This window comes from Apostichopus japonicus, chromosome 13, assembly GCF_037975245.1.
Source record: "Apostichopus japonicus isolate 1M-3 chromosome 13, ASM3797524v1, whole genome shotgun sequence".
In the NCBI taxonomy this organism is placed as follows: domain Eukaryota; kingdom Metazoa; phylum Echinodermata; class Holothuroidea; order Aspidochirotida; family Stichopodidae; genus Apostichopus; species Apostichopus japonicus.
Window position 1 is genome coordinate 16,011,491 of NC_092573.1, and position 25,660 is coordinate 16,037,150.

A 25,660-nucleotide genomic window follows, 5' to 3' on the forward strand; every position below is an offset into this window, starting at 1 on the left:
TAAAATATGTTTTTATAACGTTAAATGTGGTGTTATAAAAACGTCGGCATAACGTTTTTATGAGATATTAATGTTATATTTTGAAATAGTAGCCTGGAAACGATTTCGTGACATATTTATTACACCACAAATAAAGTTATCAAAACAAAAGACGAAACGTTTTAATAACGTTTCAAAAACGTTTTTGTGTTTGCTGGCATGATCACTGTGATAACCTGTGAGCCAGGTCTCAGTTAAGGACAAATGTTTGCGTTGCGATCTTCTTGTTAAACTTTAATATTGGCAAAAAGTTTATCCATTTCATTGCTCAGAGAGTGTACATAACCCATTATAATCGATGAAAAATACGGTTTATATTTCTGACGGCGCGATTGTTTCCTCACCCCTCCTGCTTTACCTAATTACCTCGTTTCCTTTTTCGACTTTCCTTTGGACTGTCCATATAGCTGAATGTATACACGCCATTGTGTATATAGGCTGACTACATAGCATGTAGCTCAGCGGACGAATAGGCCTATGACTTGAAGTCTTTCCCGGTGACAAATGAACCTGGTTGCTTTCCCCACTGAGAGCAGAGATATAAAGCGAGTAATAAAATCACAAAGACAACCCTCCAAATCATTAAAGCCATATTGCACAGACGGAATACAGAAAACTGTCCACATAAGGTATTAAAAAGACGTAAAAGAAAACGAGAAAGCAAGTGCAGTTGTGTCGCCACAAGAGCAGAACCACAAGACTGGCAGCTTCCTCCCAACTCCCTTTCAAGACACCCAATCTCTTTACCAATCCTTCTGCCCGCATTCCCTACCCTGTTTACTCTCCTGTTCTCTCCCCTGTTCCCTCCCCTACTCCCTGCCATATATCTTTCCCCTACTTCCTTCCGTCTCCTACTGCAGTCTTCACCTACCATATCTACGACCTGACCTCATCCGATCTCCCCACTCCATTCCCTGCCGTATCTTCTTTCCGATAGTGCTGCCTTCGACCCCCCCCCCCTAGACCATTTCCGTACCCTCTTCCAAACGGCGGCGGAAGCACTTTTAATCTGGGGGGGGGGACACCGACATCAAAGGGCACTTTGCACTTCTTTTGAGACAAATGTAGGAATCTTCCGAATTAGAGTTTATTTCTTGTTAATATCTTAACAAATTTTCCATTCGAAATAGCTTTGAGTTTGACCCACAGAAATTCATTGAAAGTCAGGGGCGTAGCCAGGATTTGCAAAGTTGTATGCACGACTATCTGAGCGGAGCGCCACCATCAGTTGGCGCGGAGCGTACAAGAAAATTTTTGGTTTTACAGACCCCTCAGATGGCCGGAAACGGCCCTTCCCGAGTGTTCATTCTGGTTCCCTGGCCTCTTGCTAACTTGAGAGACTTCAATTTTTATGTAGAAAAAGGGCACATTTTTAACCTGAGGAAAAGCCCAGCAAAAAATGTACCCTAATTTTACCGCGGTAAACTATGGTAAATGTGTGGTAAATAGGGTAAATGTGTGGTAAAATTGTGGTAAAATCAACCGCGGTACATTTACCGCAGTTTTACCATGGTAATACCGCGGTAAAAGTATGGTAAAAGTGCGGTACATTTACTGCGGTAAATTTACCGCAGTTTTACCATGGTTTTACCGCGGTAAAAGTGTGGTACATTTACTACGGTAAATTTACCACAGTTTTACCATGGTATTACCGCGGTAAAAGTAGGGTAAAAGTGTGGTACATTTACCGCGGTAAATTTACCGCAGTTTTACCATGATATTACCACGGTATAAGTAGGGTAAAAGTGCGGTACATTTACTACGGTAAATTAACCACAGTTTTACCATGGTATTACCGCGGTAAAAGTAGGGTAAAAGCGTGGTACATTTACTACGGTAAATTTACCATAGTTTTACCATGATATTACTGTAGTAAAAGTAGGGTAAGTTTATATGGTACATAAACTACATATGTGAAATTCCTACAATTGTGCCATGATTAACCACAGTAAAAATAGGGTAAAACTATATGGTGCAATTATACTATGGTAAATTTACCATATTTGTACCATGATTTTACCACAGTAGAACATATATGGGTCACACTATGAAACATGATGGTACATTTACAGCAATTTTCCATGATTTTGTCCCATATTTTTGCAATACTGATATGACAAACCTTTTGTTCTATTCATATCTTAATGTTGGCAATATTAATTACCTGTGGATATTAGTTGAATAAAGAAGAGAGACAAACTGCTATTCCTATATGTTATAGTATGCATCTCTTTTCCTAAAAAATAACAAGCAGAGGATAGATACATAGAGAATTCCTTCATGGAATCCCTGATATATTTGAGAAGAGACAACAATTAATTCTTTTTTCATTATTAGGGAGAACATAAAAGCCTTTAAATGAAAAAAGAACTATATAAACTAGCACACATAAGGCATAGCTTCTGTGCCTCAACACTGTGGCACACAAAAATTGACCAATCAGTGTCCTCAGATTTGGGTATTCTCTGTCAGGTCCATTAAATGACTTGACAAGTCTATGTATCTATGATCAGAGTACTCTTTCTATTTAAAACAATTCTTTGAGGACAATAAGAGATGAAAAGTCCAATCTGGACTACCAATTAAGTCAAAAGAAGAGAGTCAGGAATCATACCATCTAGGGTAATTGAAATTCAACAAAGCTTTCTCATGTGTGAAACCTCCATGGATTTGATGAATTAAAAACTGTTGCATTCTTCAACTGAGGACTTACATGTCAGGCTTACAACCATTACAATAAGGGTAAAGGCATATAGCCAAATTATGATACAGTACACTGATGGGTGAAATTCAAAGAAATATATGGTATACATGCTGATTGAAGTTAGGACAAAATCATGCTCAATGTTAGGTAAAACTGTCCTACAATTAGTGTAAAATCATGGTAAATTGAGGTAAAACTAAGGTAAAAGCGTAGTAAATCTACGGTAAAATTGGGGTAAAAGCGTGGTAAAAGTATGGTAAATTGAGGTAAAACTAAGGTAAAAGTGTGGTAAATCTACGGTAAAATTGGGGTAAAAGAACGGTAAAACTGTGGTAAATCTAGGGTAAAAGTGTAGTAAATGCATGGTCAATCTAGGGTAAAATTGGGGTAAAAGAACGGTAAACTGTGGTAAAAGCGTGGTAAATATATGGTAAAATTGGGGTAAAAGAACGGTAAAACTGTGGTAAATTTGGGGTAAAAAGCGTAGTAAAAGTGTAGTAAAAGCGCGGTAAAAGTATGGTAACACCGTGGTAAATTGCGGTAAAATTGGGGTAAAAGTGAGGTAAAACCATGGTAAATTTGTGGTAATTTACTGCGGTAAACCGCGGTTTACCGCGTCCATAGGGCCAAAACACCGCGGTAATGTACAACAAATTTACCGCGTTTTTACCCCGGTTTTACCGGGGTAAAAGTGTGGTATGTTACCGCGGTAAATTTGAGGTACATTTTTTCCTGGGAGTGGGGGGCACGTGCTCCCTGTGCCCCCCCCCGGTTCCGCCGCCCTAGCCTCTTCCTCAATTACCACTCTGCTCCTACGTAACCTTTGTTTCCCTTCCGTTACTCCCTTACCCTCCCCACCATATTCCATTCGACACTTGATTTTGCTAGCTCACTTTGTTTATCCACAGACATGCGGTTGTGATCTAGTAGTTGGTATATTACTCCCGTGGATCTAGCCTTTATATCAATGCGAGATTTGGTCAATTGTTTTAGGCCATTGATTTATGTCAGATACACAGCCAAACTGGTCTGAAAATTGACTTGCTCTCGAGTATTCCGAGATGAGTAGAAGAGCTCTGTCAACGTTGTACAGCGGGGGAAGAAGGTACACCATTATATAGTTTATACAACTTGTATTCTTGTTTGAGCTTAGCATATCAATTGTTTGCAGTGTTATCATGCCGTCTAACCTACCATACTCTAGCCTACTGTTTTATAAGGCTCAGGACTAGGCTAGTTGCGCGAAATTTGCCAACTATTGGCCTAGCCTAGAACTTGTAGAAATAGAACATTGCATAGCGCTACATTCATGGCCCCTTATTCGTAACGAGAAGAGCCTATGGTAGCCTAAGTATTAATCCAAAATTTATGATAAGCTATATCTTAATTTAATCCAGGTGAATAAGCAACAGCTACTGTTATTTGACAAAAGATGGAGCAAATTGCCACAAATTTCAGCCTAGGAAAGTAGGATTGAATGTTTTTCCAATATTAAGGTTTTGGAAGAAACCAACAACTAACCTTTCATTTGCTTCTTATTCTATGACAGAACTTAGATTAACTCCATTAGTTTTATTGTAAGGTGAATTTAATTTGTCACAACTGATTATTGACCTGAGGGTTGTGATATTCTGGGTCCACAAATCTAACATCACCATCATGTTCTCTAAACTGTAAACTTTTCATCAAATAGCTATAGATATATCTCTGAAGTATTGTCTTCTGTTTTTATTTCAAGAGTATTGCATTCATCTATGTCATGGCGTAAGATTGGCCAGTTTCAGTCTGCAAGATGCTATGCTGACAACTTTGACGAGGAAGTTGAAGAGGTAGGACATAGTAGCTAGTGCTTTGTGTATGAAATGTTTCCTAACCAAACCAGTAAATAAAATGCCATCTTTAATGTAATCTTTTCATCATTCATTGAGCGTTTTAGGGAAGCAAAACTGCATCCATAATATTCTTTGCATATATTTAGAAGATTTTGCAAGTTTTGGAGTCATGTAGTAGGAGTTTTCCATGTGTTGTAACTTTTATTCTCACCAGAGCTCCAGAAGCACTGTCTATGCTAGTCATTGGCTACATAGTTCTTTTCAAATGTTTTTCACAAGGCCCTTCTTACTGTACGTTGTCAATGTGGGTGACCACGGTGTATTGTTGGAAGCTCCATATATGCGATGTTTACAACTCAACTTTATGTAAAAAGCTTCTTAGATTCTTTTCAAGAATTTTTGCAAGAGCAGGACAAATGTCATTAGGGTATGTTCAGTTTTAATTGTGTAGTTTCCACTTGTACAATACAGCTCTAGACTGGTGCAAGAATACTGCACAGCAAAGAAAGTTGGCAATTTTAAATGTTGTAGCCCATGGGCTATTCGGCCATGAAGTTTTGGTGCCCTCCCCACCCCCCCCCCCCCAAGAAAACATTGCATATTACAATTAAAAATTTTCATCTTACCAATCTCCATTTGATTTTAAGGGAAGTAATAATTATAACCTTGGGCAAGTGAATTCTTCAAACTACTTTCCTTTGCCTGACCGGGCAAGTTGTTTTGAAAGTTAATGTACAGCCCTGTCACTGCATTCCAGTTGAAGTGAACTTAATTGCATTTACATTAGCAAGGAACCATTGAGCCTGATGACTTTCTGGTTTGATTCCTAGGTATTTTAGATGGTAAAATCAACATGTTATATGTACAACTATTGTATTTGGTCTACTGAAGTAACATATTTAATTTCTGAACATACAGGTAGCCTCTTCGCATTTGATCATTTATTTTGCAGTTACGGGTGCAGCAAATTGCTGATCAAGAAATTCCACCTCCTGCTGATGATACGGTCCATGAGGTCCTTAACATTAAAGCGTTTGGTTATGATTGTACCCTTGTGGAACATTTTGCACAGTACACACACAATTTGTCAAAGAACATGAGTCTTTCTGTGTTTGATAGGTAAGATTAAACAGTACAAGTATATGGGATGAAATATCCACTGAAATGGTAACTTTATCTATATATTGACATATTTAAGCAATATGGGATGAATCGATTCAATTCAATTTCTATGGGGCTTTTATTAACAGAACACATTATGAATTACAGGAACGTGATGAGAAGCAAAGCACAAGAAGTTACAGATTTACAGTTGGTTGATGATTGATGGTAACTTTATTGTCAAGTTTGATTTATGTAAAAAAAAATGACAGGAAATTAAGAAGGACTGTATGGTGCGATTCACAAATATTGACCTGCTCTCATTTTCTTCTTCAGCTATGCACTTCCTGCTAAAGCTACATTAGTTCATGCAATCCAAGGAACTGGCCTGAAAGAGAAAGACAGAATAAAAGACTACACTCTTACAACTTACCAACGAGTTATACAGGTCAGCACTAACTGGACTTAACCTGCTGGGTATTTTAAATGTTATCTTTAAATGACTATGCCTAAGCAACAAACCCATGTCATTGTGTATAGGTTGGCTTTCAAATACTTGACTTCAGCAACATACCGTTGTCATTGTGTATAGGTGGGCTTTCAAAGACTACACTTGAGCAACATACCATTGTCATTGTGTATAGGTGGGCTTTCAAAGACTACACTTGAACAACATACCATTGTCATTTTGTATAGGTGGGCTTTCAAAGACTACACTTGAGCAACATACCATTGACATTGTGTATAGGTGGGCTCTCAAAAACTACACTTGAGCAACATACCATTGACATTGTGTATAGGTGGGCTTTCAAAGACTACACTTGAGCAACATACCATTGACATTGTGTATAGGTGGGCTCTCAAAAACTACACTTGAGCAACATACCTTTGACATTGTGTATAGGTGGGCTTTCAATAATGTGGGTGATTCATGTTGCCTAAATGGGACTACTTCAGTAATACAGGTAAGCTATTACAAACTACACAATTCAATGATCTGATAGTACAGTTGGCCTATTTAGAGACAACACATTTAACGACACAGCTACAAGTATTATAGGTGAGTCATTTTACTAATATAAAAGTGATTTCATAGAAATTTATGCACAGTTTATTTTCTTACTTGATATTACTTTTCTTTAAAGAAAGTTTTGTTCTACATGGATTTTTTTAAACCATCTTGTACACCTACAGCAAGACATATTGCCAAGATATGCTGAACATGTGTACCACTACTGAAATAAGTGTAAAGGAAAAAATATTTCCAGTTTTTCGTGTTTGTGAAGTACTGTACTTGTGATCCAAACACAACACAAAAAAAGCAGTGCTGTGTCCTGTTAGAGACACAATATTCAGTAACATGTTAAACATATAACATATGTGTATAAACATAAAACAGAATATTTGCAATCTTTTATGCCACAAATAGCTCTATTTAATTTTATGGTTTTTTTTTTTTGTGATCATTTTTTCTTTCAAGATTCAAGATTTACCAAGCAAAAGAGCTTCACTACTACTGGACTTACTGCAGCTGAACCTACCTGAAGGTGTCTCATTCACAATAACACTGGTAAGCTCGTTATCTTTTAATCTTTTAATGACTTAAAAGAGCACCAGTTGGAAATATAAAGCATGTGCTTTATGATTGCCAGCATTGTAAAAACTATCATTCTGTGCTTATATTTTCCTGCATCACATGGTAGGAATTGTTAAGTTTCTTCTGTCAAACTCTTGTCACATGACAAACAGATGTCAAGAAACTATTTAGTATTATTAACAAATGTTGGCCTCTTTAAGACTGTTGAGTTAGATATTCCAAGTTGATTCTACTGTGAAATAACCTTGTCCTAATTTCATTGCCTATAAGGTGTTAAATGTAACTATTGGTGCCAAGTAACCCTCTGTGTTGAAGACAATGCTAGCTACTCTCATCTTCATTGTCTTGTAAGTTCAGTCAACAGTATGGTTAACTCTTGTCTGTCTGGTGGAGTTTTGATTAACACTGCCATGGCAGGAGTGAAGATAACTAATTACGCTCTTATATCAAACTTTTCCTGAAATTTTTCAACAAGAGAACACTTGAAGTAGGCTAGTTTTTCTTTGATTTTCGTTATTGAAGTTACACAAAGGAACTGATGTTTGATCCAACACGGCTTCTCTTTGCTATGATTGTCTAAGTATCAAATCCAATATACTAAACTATTTTCTTGCACTAATCTGAGAAGCCCTTCCATGACACTACATCTAAATAAATTAACATGTCACTATGAATAGAACTGATAGCTAAATGGGTTACTTGAAAGAAAGAAATTACATTAATAAATTGGCTATTGCTCTTGATAAGTTTATTCATAACTAGAAAATGTATGTGAAAGAATTGTTCCTGTAATTTCTTTGAGAGGTATGTTCTAGTGGCTGAAATTGATTGGGGGGAATTTTCTCAGTTCGTAGGTGAAGCCTACAGCCTCATAGCATGTTTTATGGCAAAGAAATGATTTGTCAAATTTGGGGATATTTGTAGAATGGATCTGGCCACAACAGAGTGAATGATATCATCATGGCATTGTGTTTTTTTTTGGGTGCCTCTTTGGTAGTCTTTATAATACGGTAACCATGTATCCACAGGAAAAATTATCTCTACAATAAGGTTGCATTTAATGAATATTTTAAATGCAGAGAACATTAAACGTTAAGCAAACATTCCAAATTTATCACATTTAATGGACGACTCAACCAGAGAATTGAATTAGGGAAGTAAAACTTTCAAAGAACTTCTCCTTGCTTCCAGCAAGGGACAAGATATTGAGATAGGACATTCAACTAACATTGTGGAACACGTTTCCTGTTAAGATAAGTTTCACATTGTCTGCTTCCAGAATTTTCCTGGTAAATAATAAATGTTTTAATAATCTATTATTGATTTCCTCTGGTTGACAAAATTGAACACATTTTCTTTCCTTTTGTTGACAGCACACTCAAGAGCATTACAAGGAACGATTTATAAGGAAAGAAATTCCAGACTCTTTACTCTGAGATGGCTTATTATTGTCATATGACTGTGTTGTAAACCAAAGAAACAGGGACATTTGAATATCAAAATATGGAAAGAATACAAATCTGGAAAAAGCACCATTGTTTGCCGGTTAATGGTGGTTTTGGATTTTGCGGACAACAGATTACATAACGAACATGTCTTACAATTTTAGTTCACTCACTCATTGCTTATGAGAGTATTTCTGGTGTATATGTGACTTTAATGAGTTGATATTATATTCCACAGTATTTAGTCAATATGAATTCATATGTTGAGGTCAGCACATCTCTCTGTGATGTTCACTTGATAAATGAAGAAGCTGGTAACAGCATAGCTTGCCATATAATACACCTCAACAAAATTTATACTGTTTGGACTGCTACTTTGCAACAGATTCTTGGGATATTTTGTGGTTTGTTACTTTTCACTCACAATAAAAATCAACATCAACACCTCCCCTAATTCATAGAAGAATTGAGCTGAAGCTGTAGTGGACATTAATTGTTGAGGGTAATACTAGTTAAATTTCATTTAAATGGAAGGCTGTTATAAATGTAGCAAGTTTCTCTGACTGAAGGTAAAGACATGCCTGTTTCTTGACAGTTTGTGCAAAAAGGATTCATGAGTAGATCAATACAGATGTGAAAACCTACAACCACTTTATCTTTATCTCTGTCCATTGCAGTGTTACTTGTGATGTTGAACCTTTTTATGCATGTTTTTGATAGCTGATTATCTATCTCGAAAGGTAGAGGACAATTAAAACTTTGAATTAACGTTAACAAAACATTAATGAGTAAAGCTTACATAAATCTAATAAGGAGAATATCTTACTTGGGAGAAGACTGGTGGTTACCCAAATTCAGAGAGTTTTGTTCTCTAACATAGTTGTTCCTGTGAAGAAGGTATTGTTGTTGGATTTACTTAGAATCGGATCAACTTTTACCATCACATATCAATTAATGATGATGTGTACTCAATCCTTTCAACTTTATGATGCCCATCCATTTTGTAGTAACTGACAACAGGTCATACTCATCATGACTCATCTACTGTTCATTTGTGATAGAACAAGGCCTGTAGCCAGCAAAAGGCCTTTGCCAGTATGGTCAGCAGGGTGTGGTCAAGACAAATTGGTGGGTACACAGTATATCATGTTCCCCCCACTGAAAAAGGTGGTGGGGACGTGTCCCGCTGTCCCCACCAGGAGCTGAGCCCATGGTGATGGAACAGTAGGTAATACAGCTGTTGTGTGCATATTACTTAGAAATCTTGGTACAATATGCACTGCCTGGATCTCAAGCATCTTATGTGAGAGTTCCACAATCCTCATCTCCGAATGTCTCGCTGGGAAACCTGGTCACAGAATGAGAGCAGAATAAGTTATGAAATAATAAACAGTGGTGATGAATATGGATCAGATAACTCATTGCAGTCACAAACTGATGTCTTCATCCCTAACAACCTTTTTAAAACAAATATTAGAAGATTGAAATCTAGAATTAGCTTCTAGGGGTTTCAACTTTTCCAGGCAATTCAGCAAGGTGACAAGTTAAATAGAATATTCTTATACTTTTAGCTGAAACTGCTTATATCAAGATACATGCTGATGGCAGCAGGTAGTCTACTATTTGAATGCTCCTTCAAGATCTTTGTCAGTAATGTAATTCTCAAATCTTGAAGCAAATGAAACTTATTGAGACCACTCTCCATCCTGAATTGTCAGAAATATGTTAAGAGCTGTCAGTGGCGTAGGAAGGTACTTTTGAGTGGGGGGGGGGGGCTGAAGATCGATGGCCGGCTTGGGGGAGGGGTCTAAGGGGACACTCCCTCCCCTTTGGAATTTTTTGCATTTCCAGGTGGCCTCAGATGCAATTTGGTGCAATATAGCACACTTCAACACCCACTCCGTTTTGTAAACTTAATTTTGTATTTTCACCTGGCCTTAGATGCAATTTGGTGCTCCAAATGAGATTTTTTTTCTCATTTGGAAATGAAAAAGGGGTTTTCTGACTTGCGAAGCGGGGGGGCAGAATGATACTTCCGCCCCTCCACATTTTTCACTGGGGGGGCTGGCGCCCCAGCCCCCCTGGTTCCTACGCCCTTGAGAGCTGTTGTATACATGACAATCTTCTATAAATTACCCTGATCCTCATTACTTGATGAAAGTCTGCAAGTCACAGTGATCACCCACTCGAAAGGAAAATTTGCAAGGGAAATAAAGCAATGTGAATAAGGTATTTACATTTCTAGCACACTGGATTTCTATGAGGTACCATTTAGACTTGATCAAGTCATTTATAAAAAAAAACATGAAAACCTGTCATATGTAAACAAAGATTTGTTTTGTAACTTTTGTTGAAGGAAATTTCTTATGCTTCAGAATGGAAATCTCCCGATATACCGAGATATTTCAAACCAGAATGTAGCAATGCATCAATCTCTCCAGATTGACAGGAGCTTGGAAGAAATATCATAAAATGCCAAGTTAATCAACGAGTGATAAAGTTGTAGCTGATGCAACTAGTTATGATAGAGTTGTGTATACAATAGTAGCAATGAAATGAAATAGCGCCACCGCTCAGTCTAAAGTCCTCAGCACATCAAAACTTCCACGTTTGTTCGTTCGTTATGCTAGAGCACTTCTCATCGTGCACGGGAAAAGGTCGTTGTAGCAAATTAACATTGTGAAAGACTCATTCTAGAACAGGGGTTTCCTAACTTTATCCCCCACGAACCATCTGTGGATGTCAGAGTTGTCCACGAACCCTTAACTTTTCGAGACACGATCTGAGTCATTATTTTCACTCAACAACAATTTTCAAGCATGAATTTATGCTTACTTTGCTTTGTGTCGGGCAAAATGGAGTTCATCTGGAATTCCAAAATAATAATAATTACTTTGAGCAACCTTTCAGTTACTCTCTCAGCTCTTTATCTTTACGACGTATACTGTCATGCGTACACCAACTTCACCAAAGTCATGCGGCCTGTGTCTGTTTCATAATTCAATTATTTATCACATGCACGGTACGGTACTAGTATGGCAACATATGCGTATGGAACGCGAAAAGAGTTTGTCGATGGGTACGACCTTTGTACATTAAATTATATGATATATCAGATTTTAGTTCAACAAAAAGTACTCTTAGTTTTGACTTTCAGAAACGTCTCACGACCCCCCTGGGATGGACTCACGCACCTTCTGGTGGTTCATGCACCCCAGTTAGGGAACTCCTGGTCTTGAGGAAATCTACTGAATGTGAAATCTTAGAAAGGAGAGTCAGCATTGGAAAGAAATTACAAACTTTAATTACAAAACAATGCATGAATCATCAGGGAGCAGGTTCGTTAGCACGACATGTTAATGACCTAATGCCTCTCCAAAAGGGCGTCTTTGTGATTGAGAGAAGTTCGGTTTTTCCCTGCTCACGTCCGTCGACTCGATGCCTGTATGTTTTGCTGTAAAAACTGTTTCTAAATGGAATATCACCCTTTTTCATTCAACGCGACGTCGGTTCCGAAGTCCATGCAATATGAATATTAACAATTCTATTGAATCAAAACATTTAGCTGATTAAACACGGAATATGATCAACGTCCCTTTACGCCGTATAATTTAATTTTCACTTATGATCTTTCTGGATTAGATTTAGCGAGAGAACCCACCACTACCATATAATGAAGGATATCCGGTTTCAGGCACATTACTTCCGGTTTTAACCGTATAGTGCTGTCTAGAACTGATGTGCGTACATGATAAACGTAGTTTTTGTGAAGTCCCTGTGTAATTTTAATTTCAGTTATGAGTTTCCAAGTATAGGGGTTTGCAATAGCCGAATCGATTTGACAGAATTTGTGGATGGCAGATATTGAGAGTAAAATACTTACGTACACAACGTTAATAATTTACCAATCAAAATTACGTGCAAGTCTGGCTCGAAAAAATGTTCGCTAGCTTTGTTGTGGTCAGTGACCCCCTAATATAGACATATTAATGCACATCGTGCATTTATAAAGCTTTCTATGTATTGATTATAGATAAGCAATGGTGTATACCAAGCTTCACAACTCGATGAGTATAAAAAGCGAATTAGGAGGCGAACGTGAGACTTTTTCCGCTGTTCTGTACCCGAAACCACCACTAACGTTCGGCCCTTGGATCGGCAACTGGCGATCGGCGTACTGTATGCATGCTATAGGTGAATTTGATATGCCACTTGAAGAAATAATATTTCGATGGAGAAGTTTAGGAGAACAGAAACACTTCCCAAACTCCTTATATGTACCAAATTCAAGAGAGATCCGTGCCAGCAAGTTGGAATGGATCAGCTTCCTACAAAAATTGGTAATTCTGTGTGAATTTTCAGATTCAAAGCACCAGGGGTGCACTCTGTACAATCATAACCCTTGGGTACATGATAAGCCCTCAGTTATACGTAGCTACTTTCGACGCATCCACACACCACTAGAATCACTGTGACTGAGTGGTACGGACTTGTGTCTTTTACACAAAGGCCCGGGGTTCGATTCCTACCTTCGCCCGATGAGTCCCAAAAGCACGAAACTGTCCACCCCACCCCAATAATTGGCTTGGATCTTCAATAGTTGGAAAATCGTCGGTCATAAACGGGGCAGTTGAAAAAAATTATCAGTTCAATATCTCTTAACATAATTTAATTAAGCTGATCGCACTCTTGACAGGATAATTCTGATTTCTGAGTCAATTAATTAAGCTTTTTTAATATTTCTAATTTTAGGTTTAAATTATTACAAGAGTTGACGAAATTCGAACTTACAATTAATCGAAATCTTGTTTCTAATACCTTGCACAACCCATAAATAAAGTTGAAAATACTACAAACTAACTTTCAAAATGTCTGAATACTGCCAATTTGCGTTCGATTTAGCACCGTAGCATATTACTAAGTTACCGGTATAGCATATTTAAGGTACAAAGAATTGACAACCCACTCGTGTAATGCTGCTGAAAATTCGGAAAATGGAATTTCAATGATTGATTTTGTAAGTGTTCACGGTGTTCGTTTTGTCATCTCAGTTGTTAAGCCTGCCCCTTGGTTATGTTCTGTATTTATCAATTGCTTCTTGCCGGCGCACTGTTATTGCTTAATGTATATTCTTCGTGTTACTCCTAGGGGCGTCAATCCCAATCGAAAAGTAGGGGGGGGGGGGGTCATAAATGCCTGAACATGGATGAAACTGAAGGAGTGTGCACCTAGCGCACAGAGCGAGCGCCTTGGAGCAAAGCCGGGTGTGATGGGGTCCAGAGGCGAAGCTCCGGCGGGGCCCAGGGGGGGGGTGGACTCACTTCCAGAAATCTTCAATTTGCATCTGGTTGGTCCCTGAATTGATATGTCAGTCATAAATATATTTTAACAAAAGTCACATCTGACAAGTGATAAGATTTACTTACTTAACATCCGGGTGTTACTTAATGCCTTTATTCTGGTTAATAAATTTGAAACTTAAACCAACAAGAGCCCAAGGGCACTGTGGTTCCTTGCTTGGGGTACATGACAATACACATAATATTATCAAGCAAGATTGGGCTCAAATAGTCCAAGTAATTGTGGTCCTACATGTACCCATAAAGTAACCAACACTATAGCCAACACTTTTGTGATCACAAAATGTGATCAGATTTTTTATCAAAAGGCACTTTTGAGATCTAAATATGGCGTCGAAAATGTAAGAAATATAAGGTCCGTACAAGCGGGTCAACAGATATGATAACATTGGTGACCTCAGATGACATGACCTTTAAGTTTGACAATGTTCCACCACCCCATTCACAACTTGTCCCAAAATATCAACCGTGTCACACCTTGGCATTGGGATTTATGTGCATTAAATGTCTAAAAATTAACTTTGAACTTGTATACATAACTTCACACAGAAAGGTCACCGGGAGGTCATCCATTTGACATTTTTGATCGGTTAGACCTAAATAGAGCATCAAAACTGTAAAAATTCAAACATTTTTTTTTGCCCATTTTCTCCACCCAAAATACTAGTTTTTTAACATTAGCTGACCTTTGGTGACCTTGGATTACATGACCGCTAAGTTTGAAAATATTCCCCTATATCATTTACAACTTGTCCAAAAATATCAAGTATCAACCTTGTCACACCTTGGCACTGGGAGTTATTGCATTAAATGTTTGAAAATTAACTTTGACCTCGTATAACTTCGCAAACGAAGGTCACACAGGGGTCAACTAAATGTCTGAAAATTAACTTTGACCTCGTATAACTTCGCACCCCATTGTCAACCCATTGACATTTATGATCAGAAGGTACCTTTAACATCGGAAATGAGCATCGAAACTGTAAAAATCCACAAAACACGAAAAGGTCACCAGAGGTCAAATTTAGGTAAAGGGTCACCTAGTTGCGGGTCGACAACTGGATTACATTGAAGCAACTCCCAACCCTAACGGACAATTTGTTCTCAAGTTATTGCAAAAATACTAGTTTTTTATCATTAATTGACCTTTGGTGACCTCGGATCACATGACCGTTAAGTTTGAAAATATTCCCCTATACCATTTGCAACTTGTCCCAAAATATCAACCGTGTAATACCTTGGCACTGGGAGTTATTACACTAAATGTCTGAAAATTAACTTTGACCTCATATGACTTAACATACAAAGGTCACCTTGGGTCAACTTTTTGACATTTTTGATCGATGAGACCTAAATAGAGCATCAAACTATACAAATTCAAACATTTTTTCTTTGCCCATTTTCTCCCCCCAAAATACTAGTTTTTTAACTTTAATTAACCTTTGGTGACCTCGGATCACATGACCGTTAAGTTTGAAAATATTCCCCTATACCATTTGCAACTTGTCCAATAATATCAACCATGTCACACCTTGGAAGTGGGAGTTATTGCATTAAATGTCTGAAAAATAACTTTGACCTCGTATAACTTCGCACATAAAGGTCACACGGGGTCAACCTATTGACATTTATGATCAGAAGGTACCTTTGACATCTGAAAATGGCATCAAAACTGTAAAAATCCCCCAAAACACGTAAAGGTCACCAGAGGTCACCAGAGGTCAAATTGAGGTCAAGGGTCACCCAGATGCGAGTCGACAATTGGATTACATTGAAGCAACTCCCAACCCTAACGGACATTTCGTTCTCAAGTTATCGCAAAAATACTAGTTTTTTATCATTAATTGACCTTTGGTGACCTCGGATCACATGACCGTTAAGTTTGAAAATATTCCCCTATACCATTTGCAACTTGTCCCAAAATATCAACCGTGTAATACCTTGGCACTGGGAGTTATTACACTAAATGTCTGAAAATTAACTTTGACCTCATATAACTTAACATACAAAGGTCACCTTGGGTCAACTTTTTGACATTTTTGATCGATGAGACCTAAATAGAGCATCAAACTATACAAATTCAAACATTTTTTCTTTGCCCATTTTCTCCCCCAAAAATACTAGTTTTTTAACTTTAATTGACCTTTGGTGACCTCGGATCACATGACCGTTAAGTTTGAAAATATTCCCCTATACCATTTGCAACTTGTCCAAAAATATCAACCATTTCACACCTTGGAAGTGGGAGTTATTGCATTTAAATGTCTGAAAAATAACTTTGACCTCGTATAACTTCGCACATAAAGGTCACACGGGGTCAACCTATTGACATTTATGATCAGAAGGTACCTTTGACATCTGAAAATAGCATCAAAACTGTAAAAATCCCCCAAAACACGTAAAGGTCACCAGAGGTCAAATTGAGGTCAAGGGTCACCCAGATGCGAGTCGACAATTGGATTACATTGAAGCAACTGCCAGCCCTAACGGACATTTTGTTCTCAAGTTATCGCAAAAATACTAGTTTTTTATCATTAATTGACCTTTGTTGACCATCGATCACATTACCGTTAAATTTCAAAATGTTCCCCTAACCAGTTCACAACTTGTCCCAAAATGTAAACCTTGTCACACATTGGCACCGGGAGTTATTGCAGTTTTAATATTTTGGGTTTTTGGACCACAACTGACCTTTGGTGACCTTTGTGGGCACCAAAAACAATAGGGATCTTCCTCTTACTATGTGCTTTCCACCCACCAAATTTGATCATGATACATCTTTTCCTTATTGAGATATCGTGTACACAAGCCAAGCGTCACATACACACACACACACACACACACACACACACGCCAAGTTGAATGCATAGGTTCCTTGCTTTGCAAAAAGCAAGGAACCAAAAAGGGGAATAATCGTAAACTTGCACACAAGAAAAAATACATCTTGTTAACAGATGTCTACCACACACATACTGTGACATAAGCACTGTTGGGTATCTGGGCACATTTACTGTATCGGAAAGAATAAAATCTATAAAATAAAGGTACTTCAGGGCCGTAGCCTGCGTATAATCCCTAGAGGGTAGGGAGGCAGTTGAGGAATATCGAAACATGTATCGTCCACTGATGTTACATAGTTATGCTTCGATTTATCAGGGCCTTTTTAAGATATATTTCAGGTGGAGGCAAGGGCGGCGGAACCGGGTGGGCACAGATCGCACGTGCCCCCCACTTTTCCTCAGGTTAAAAATGTGCCCTTTTTCTACATAAAAAATTCTAAATAAAAAAAGAGTTTACAAAGCGAAACCCACGTCGAATGAAATATTTCGGGAAGTTTTAAATGTTTACTACCATAGGCGTAGGAGCCCAATTTGATTTTGGGGGCTGCAACGACTTGGCCGAAAAATATTACCAATATTTTTCGCGCGCTCCGCGCGCGTTCAACATGCATTTGCATATCAAATAGGCATGCGTCGGTTATTACATCGCATGCCAATGACATACAATCATTTGCCGTGTTATTACCCTTCCATATTGGTTAGGATTATTGGGAAAGTCGTTACAATAATTATGATCATAATAATATCAGTTTAACCATTGAAAAACACATAGCAAATTATTTTTCTTTCAGTAGGTGCCCGAAAAATTCTCAGCATATTGCCCGAATTTTTACAATTTTTTTGGTTGAGACCCCCCCCCTCCCCGCCTCCTACACCTATGTTTACTACCACAAGGCTTCTAACATTCTGGTGAGTGCCATTATGCATATTCAATTGCCAACAAAATCCTAATGCATTTCCAAAAATGCCTTGCTATATTACATTGTGACTTTGTAATAAGCAGAAGCCATTTATAGCCTACTATGAATAATTAGTATAGTTTTAATATCCCTTAACCTACCCCATCCTTTCGTATTTTGACATATTTCATTTGCTTTCGTGCATGTATTGATCGCGTGTGCAGGGACTTGGACTTTATAATGATTTCACCTCATTTTGTCTCGAAAGAAAACTTGTTCCTTGTTTCCCAATTTGCACATTAGATATTGCAGTGCTAGTATGCATTGTTTCCTTGAAAGGGGGGGGGGGGGGGCGTTGATGGAGTGATGGGTCTATGCAAATAAGATGATACAATAAGAGTTGTAAATGGTACTAAATATCAGGCTGCATCAGTCCAATCGAATTTCTGCAAAGTGCCCTTCGACGTTGGTGCCCCCCCCCCAGATTAAAAGTGCTTCCGCCGCCCTTGGGTGGAGGGGGCATTTCCCAATAGGGACTAACATGACACTATCCTGGCGGAGCGCCACCATCAGTTGACACGTATCGTAGGAATAAAATTTTGCCAAAAATGCCTCCCATGTTGCCGGAAATGGCACTTTTCAGGCCTTGTAAGTTGCATCTATACATCCTTTTCTTGAGATCTCCTGTTTCAGAAATGTAGACGTCAAAAAGCAAGAAAGGCAAATAAGACAAAAATGTTTCCGTAAAATCACTTTGTAGAAATTAACCCTACATTAAAAGCTGCAGTGCTTTATTCAACGCTTAACACTGCAGGTAATTAAAGATATAAAAGCACGCTATGGCATTCTGATGGTCGCCGTTGCCTACATATACTGAGGGGATGCTAGTGGGGAATTTAGGTGTACATTAATTGTTAGGTAAGTGTTCATTATTTAGTTTACAAACTAACCAACGCATGGTCATCGCATCCCCGATCGTGCATATACGTGATGAGCGGAATTTTGGCAAGATCATATGTAGTATTATGTTCCCCTTGTAGGGGAATCGTGATACACCCCTGACGATCACACCGTCACAGTCTACATGCATGAGGAATGGATTGAGAGCGGATCAGTCGTTCGGTTGTTTGGTTTTTCGTGACTGCCCAGGTTCTTTCTCGTGTTCTTTTTGAACTCCAGCCATTCCACCAATACCCGCCTAGAATCTTGACGTTGTATTCTACTGGCTCATGAAATCAGAATAAAATATATGAACATTCGCGAGAAAAAAACTGAAACAGCGCATACTGTCCAGGCGTTCATATAATCATAGGACCTACTTTCACTTAGGAAGTGGGAATCTCCGGGACAGCTGCCCCCCCCCCGTAGGTTTCGGTCCTGTACTTGGCGTCAGTTATCTTAATCACAAATAAAATATTTTGTGAACATATGTATATAACTACTAAACTAGAACTTTGGTTAACCCTTTAAATGAAACTCGTTTAACAGGTGCGTATCCAGGATTTTCTAACCCGGGGGGCGCGAATTACTATCTAAGCGGAGCGCCACCATCGGTTGGCGCGGAGCGTACAAGAAAATTTCTGGTTTTGATACCCCCCCCCCCCAGATCACCGGAAATGGCACTTCTCGGGCTTGAAAATGACCAACCAGATGTGCACTTTTGCCTGAGAATCAAGTACTTCCCCAAAGTTTTTTTCCATCCATAACCTTTTTGAAGATTGTCACCAGTCACACATCATGTTCGACCTCATTGCATGTCCTATGGATCATTGCTTTTGTAGGTAATTCTACGTCACGGCCCACAATATCCGAAAGCCCCACTTTTCAAGGTTTTAAGCCCATTATTTGTTGAGAATTTGAAAATTCAGATTTCTCGTGAATAAAATCACTTTTAAACATACCCATAATGTTGCACAAAATTCAATCTATGGACAACCAATATAGAAAAACCTCCTGGAACCCCTAACAGACAGGTCAAAATTGCACGAGTAGAGGAAAGTATGATGAAGAATGTTGGTGAGGAAATTTTGGAAAATTCAGACACAGTTAATTTCTTGGTGTAGAAATATTGCAACCTCTTATAATGGCTATTATAAAACTTCGTTGAAGGGAATGAAAAATAGCAGATATTTCCGATATCAGGTATATCGAACCGAACACTACACACATAGGCGTAGGTCCCGTAGGAGGCGGGGGCTGCAGCCCCCCCAACCATTTTTTTCGGGCACCTACTGAAAGAAAAATAAATAGCAATGAATAGCTTAAAAATGATCTCCTTGGTAATTAAAATAAAGTTGTAAGCTTGGCCGACATTACTACTGTAAAAGAGAGTTTTGACATAAATGGATCTGTATGCTTTTTCTCCATCTACATAAGACATTTGGTTGTTTACATTAGCATCCGGCGGTATACTGTGCAACTTTGACGGACCGTTAGGTAAACGATGCCATACAATGTAATGACCCATGCTTGCTTATATGATATTGGCATCGATATGTTTTGGCTTTTTGCGGGCAAGTCATTACAGCCCCCAAATCCAATAGGGCTCCTACGCCTTTGACTACACACAAAGACAGTTTTTGAGGCTGTTCATCGTGGAACATGCATTCAATGCTCACTGATATAATGTTATATCTGCTCTTTGCTTTACAAATTCGAACAGGCGTGTAGCGAATAATTGCCAAGAGAGGGGCGAAGCCTGTAGGCAAACTATCTAAGCGAAGCGCCACCATGTGTTGGCGCGAAGCGTTCAATAAAAATTTTGGCCGAAAATGCCTCCCAGATCGCTGGAAATGACACTTCCCAGGCCTTGTAAGTTGCATCTAAGCACTAAGCATTGTCTATTTTGAAATTACTAGCGATGTCATAAAGAAAATTTGCTCGGGGGGGGCGGTCGCCCCCTTCCCGAAATGCGTCATGTTCCCCGACGACTCGGTCGAGTTCAAGACCAGCCACAGTTGGTTCCATATAGCACAATTGTACAATTGTTTAAGGCGTCCATACATACACACGCGTTATGATAGACCATATATAGTATTTATATAGATACATTAGTGAGAGAGGAAAAATGGAAACGTCAAAAATGGAGTTGTCGGTGTAAGGGGTAGGGTGAGGCGCAAACCCCCTCCGTAATCCTCGATCTGTCACTGGCTACCATGTGTATATAATAGGGATCAGCGCTTTAACTATGACTGTTCCTCTTTCTCTTCCCGAGGTCTTGGCTATCTTCTACTCCCTCCTTTTCTCCTTTTTCTCTCTTTTTTCTTTTTCTTTTCCCTTCCTTCCTCTCCTCCTTTTCTTTTTCCCCCTCCTTTTCCCTTTTTTCTTCTCTTTTTTCTCTCCTCTTTTCCTTACCCGGGGGGCGCGCGCCCCCAACGCCCCCGCTGGATACGCACCTGTTTAAAGTTCTATTTTTTCATCGGGGAGGGGGGGGGGGGTTGAGCTGATGAGAATAAAACATTAATAACTACTTATCTCATAGCACAATGTTTGAGCTCCCTCTATGAGCTACATGCGTCATTATGAGCGTGATAGGCCTAGCGCCTATGCGAGTCAGTCGCTAAAACTTGGGGGACATTTAATATTGTGTCTCAACCCTTTGGCTAAGTTCGTGTGTGTGTTGGGGGGGGGGGGGGTGGAGAGCTGCAGGCGCGGCGGAACGGAAAAATTATTGGGAGGGGGGCTAATGTGTGGAGACTATCTAAGCGGAGCGCCACCATCGGTTGGCGCGGAGCGTACAAGAAAAATTTTGACTTTTTCAAACCCCCAGATGGCAGGCACTCCCAGCAGTCCATTTGAATCCGTCAGGTGGGGGGGGGGGCATCCGCCTTGACTGTTAATATGGACGCTCCGCCACTAAGTAAGGGGATGTTGGAGAACTGGCTGAAATGAGGCAAGTCATTGGCCTAAGACGAAGTTGTGTTACGATTACCGGTACTCACACTCACTGCTTCCACTTTTTACGGGGCGTGAAGACGCGGTTGGGGTGACAATGTGGTCTATAGCCAGGGGACGGGCCCCCAGCAATTACTAAAATTATTACACCTATATAGTATACGTTTGCATCGGAGAGATCGACAAGTATGCATTGAAAAATGGGCAGATGCACGTTTCGGAGCCTTGGTAAATATTGGGGGGGGGGGGGGTTATCACGCATTTGCCCCCTCAACTTTTTCATTGGGGGGCTGAGCCCCCCCCAAGCCCCCCGGTTCCGCCGCCACTGGAGAGCTGTCCCCCATGATTGGCGCCACTGGTTACTCCAATATGATACATAATTATGCACATCACTCTACTGCCGTAATTGAGTAACATAACTACGGTCAGTTAATTTGGTAACCAACAGATCCACTAGCCTGCGGTACGACACTCCTCCTTGCGAATCCACCCAATTGGAAAATTATGATTGTACTTGGAATATTATGATTCTACCCCCTCCCAATCCCTACGTCCCTACTCACCAAGGGATAAGTGGCGTCGTCAAGGGGTGGCCTGGGGAGCACCTGCCCTCCCCAAAAAAATCGTGCCCCCCCCCCCGTGGTGCCCCCCCAAATGCGATTTGTAGTGTTAAAGAAAATACTCAAAATTAAAAACTTTTTTACAAAGGACGAAACGTACTATGTTCATCACCGACCATCATAATAACCAGTTGTTTTCTCACTAACAAGGTCACAGAGGCCCTGCGTGAACCGCTAGTGCTTAAACTTTACTACTAACCTGCATGAATTTCAATTTCAATTTTCAACACTCTTCTTCACGTTGTAAACTCCCCAAACCCTCTTGAAATGGAGGAGGCTGTAGGAAGTATTCTTCTCAACTATTCAAGCGGAAAACATCTCTTTACCCTCTCATAATAGATAATATCCAGATAGCATCAAATTGCATCTTATAATGACCATTAATTATTTAAAATCATTATCAGTTCATTTCCATTTTCTTATATATAACCTTTGTTATCTGCCTCAATTAAAAACATAAATATCGGACAGACTAAGCCCGAAAATTCTTGAACATAAAGTTACGTCAAGTTGCAAAATATAGCACCAGAAGGACCCTTACCCTTTCCCCCTCCCCTTAGACCCCTCCTCAGGACGGCATTCACAAGTAAACATTGGGACTCCCCCGAAATAAGGGTTGTGCCCCCCCCCCCCCCCCCTCGAGATTGAAATGTCTGGCGACGCCACTGCGAGGGACCAAAATGGGCCCGTGGACCATAAACATAATGCGCGCAGTCTGGTTAAGAGGTTACAGTAGATTTTGATCGGATTGTTATCTGCTTTCGTGATAGCGTCAACTGTAGCGACTAAAGCCCAACTGACTCACCGATATATTACTGCTGCTACGTTGATAAGATCTTGAGTACTGTCCTTTCACCACACAAAATACCTTTTTCTACGAACAAAAGATAACTATTGTTTAGGTCACGTGACAACGACGTCAAGGTAGTCGATATCTAATGGCCGCTTCTTCTACGATATAGCAGTAGGTATGATTTGACTGATTTCTTTGCCAAAATTCATGGATTTTTACGCGCAGTCTCTAAAAGGATTCATTTTCATATTACCACTTTAAAGAAGGAAGAAAATATATGTTATTATTGGTACCTATTAAGTGGTAAGTTGCCGAAAATAGAATAAAGAAGTTTTCTTGCACCTAGTCCTGCTGATTTTACGGTCGGTGGTACTTTTGCACCTACTATGTATATATTGTTGAGTCGCTCAGGCGCACTGGCAATACAACTACTAATTGGCTAGGAAAGTAGAGTAGTACGATTAGAATGAGTTAACCATGTGTTTACTCGGGTGATTATTTAAAATTAGGATCAAGTTCGTTGGAAGCAACTTACAGAGGAATAGGCGTAATGCAAGGGACTTTAAAACTTACTTCAGTAATTTATTTTAACCTTGCATAGGCCTAGGCAATTTCATTACATGACCGAAGGTGAAGATACTTTAAAAGTTTAAGAAATGGGAAAGTTAAAATCCGTCAGAAAGCTGGACGAAAATTTCGAAGCTAGACTAGCCTACACCTAATGAGGCTACAGCCTGTCCCAACACATCCAATATAAAGTGAGCCTTGTCTTGAATAAGAACCATTTCCTCAATAATTTAGGGAGTAGATACCCATATAATTATGATTTGATTTTTTTTATATATTATTAAAGGCCTAACTTGAAGTAGTTGATTGGAGAAATATGATTCCTCAGCATATCAATTTGCTGGTGGGCCTATGTGTGTTAGACATTTACAACCACATTAGGAGCCTGAAGTACGCCTAACATTTAATCTAGTTCAATTATCCGAAATAAGAATACAACGCATTATTCTCAACATGTACCGTAACTGTAATTAAACTGGTTTTGAGACAACCTGCTATGCATGTACGTGCATCATATTTCAGTCTCTGAAATATTCAAATTTTCAAACTCTTAGGGTGTTGTTGCCTTCAGCATATTTCAACTGAAAGCTGCATGGTGTTGACTATGCCAGAATCTGGTGAATCATTCATAGTGGTTGTAGGAAAGATAATAAACATAAACATGTCAATTGTTCAGTTCTTCCATGAAAATTTAATCATGAACTACAAAATAATACAAAACTTTCAACGCTTGCCCTTGAATGAAAAAGTATTTTGCATTAGGCACAGGCATTCATCAAGAATCCTTTCATTTTTAATGGTTTGTTAAACACGCTTCATCATGATTGCTGTGACCATGTGTGAAGGTATGTGACTACAGAAGGTAGAGTGACGAAGTACATTCAGTGCAATTAAATGCATTACTATAGTAATGCTATAGTAATTACTGTAGTAATACTGTAGTAATGCCTAGTGATCTTTATACTTGGTATGTGAATGCACCTTAGTGTGTGCAAGAACCCAGTTGTCTTTTGTGGTGGTCAAACATTTGAGGTCAGCAGAAGTCAAAGTCTGAAAACCTTGTAAACATGACTTAACTCCAAATTAAAGGTTGGATGAGTACAAGGACCCTCTAATGTTATACATAGAGGTAAATGGTAATCAAAATAAATATTTCAGTTTTTCGTTTGTAACATCAAAGCATTGAAATTAATCATGTAACTAGAAGTTTCCTCAAGTCTGAGAATAAATGTGTTCCTTTTAGGAAGGCAGTTTAAATTTCATCAGTTGTATTCAGTAGATATCCAGCCTGATAAAGCACTAAAATACTCAATTGTTGTTGTCCTTTAGTGCTTGTTCACATACTGTTGTGACAAATTGGTGGAGGAGTGCTTTGACACATGGCATCTTTGTGTGGCATTTATCTACTCTTGAATATCTGCAAGATTTCTTGCTTTGTTAATGTAGTGTACAAGTTTGCAAAACAAACAAACAAAAGAAGGAGACATTTTGTTATTATCTAATATTGCTATTAATGTATAACAGTATTTAGAATGCATGCAATTGTATTCGATAACCGGAATGATATCTGTACCGGTTCACAGTCTATACCGGCCTACGTATTTGGCTACATCTGTCCTGTCAGCATGGATTATAAATGGCAAATTTCATTGCATGTATTGCAGTTAGTATACAAAACTTCAAAAGATAAGAAAGTTTAAAAAAGTTTAAAGGCAACGGCAAATTGCACTGTTTGCAGTTGGGTCGGTGCAATATGCATGCAATTTTGCTCACGACCCTACCGTGATCCGACAGTTAGTCCTCGTCGTGACCAAATTGGGCAAATCAAACATGTTTGATATTCGTCATGGCATTGGGGGCTGTTGGGGCTGTCCAAGATCACTTCTAATGGATAAAAAATCAAAATGGTCCCCCTGTATGGAATAATGGGCAGAAGATTAAACTGTTGGGTTGCGTCGGGTTGGGCTAG

The 25,660-nt window shown here is 39.1% G+C and overlaps 2 protein-coding genes across 2 annotated transcripts in view; both read left to right on the plus strand.

Moving 5' to 3' along the window:
• Positions 1 to 3,687: 3,687 nt before the first annotated feature.
• Positions 3,688 to 9,375, plus strand: LOC139979207 (large ribosomal subunit protein mL48-like). Its single transcript, XM_071989966.1, has 6 exons — positions 3,688 to 3,848; positions 4,482 to 4,572; positions 5,528 to 5,694; positions 6,013 to 6,124; positions 7,157 to 7,246; positions 8,647 to 9,375. Exons 1-6 carry the CDS (start codon positions 3,805 to 3,807, stop codon positions 8,707 to 8,709), a joined length of 567 nt encoding a protein of 188 aa, XP_071846067.1. The 5' UTR covers positions 3,688 to 3,804; the 3' UTR covers positions 8,710 to 9,375.
• Positions 9,376 to 23,253: 13,878 nt separating this feature from the next.
• Positions 23,254 to 25,660, plus strand: part of LOC139979002 (uncharacterized) — a 144,253-nt gene continuing 141,846 nt past the window's right edge. The window contains exon 1 of the mRNA XM_071989642.1: positions 23,254 to 23,427. The gene's annotated coding sequence lies outside the window, so the exon portion shown is untranslated. The remainder of the gene's footprint in view (positions 23,428 to 25,660) is intronic.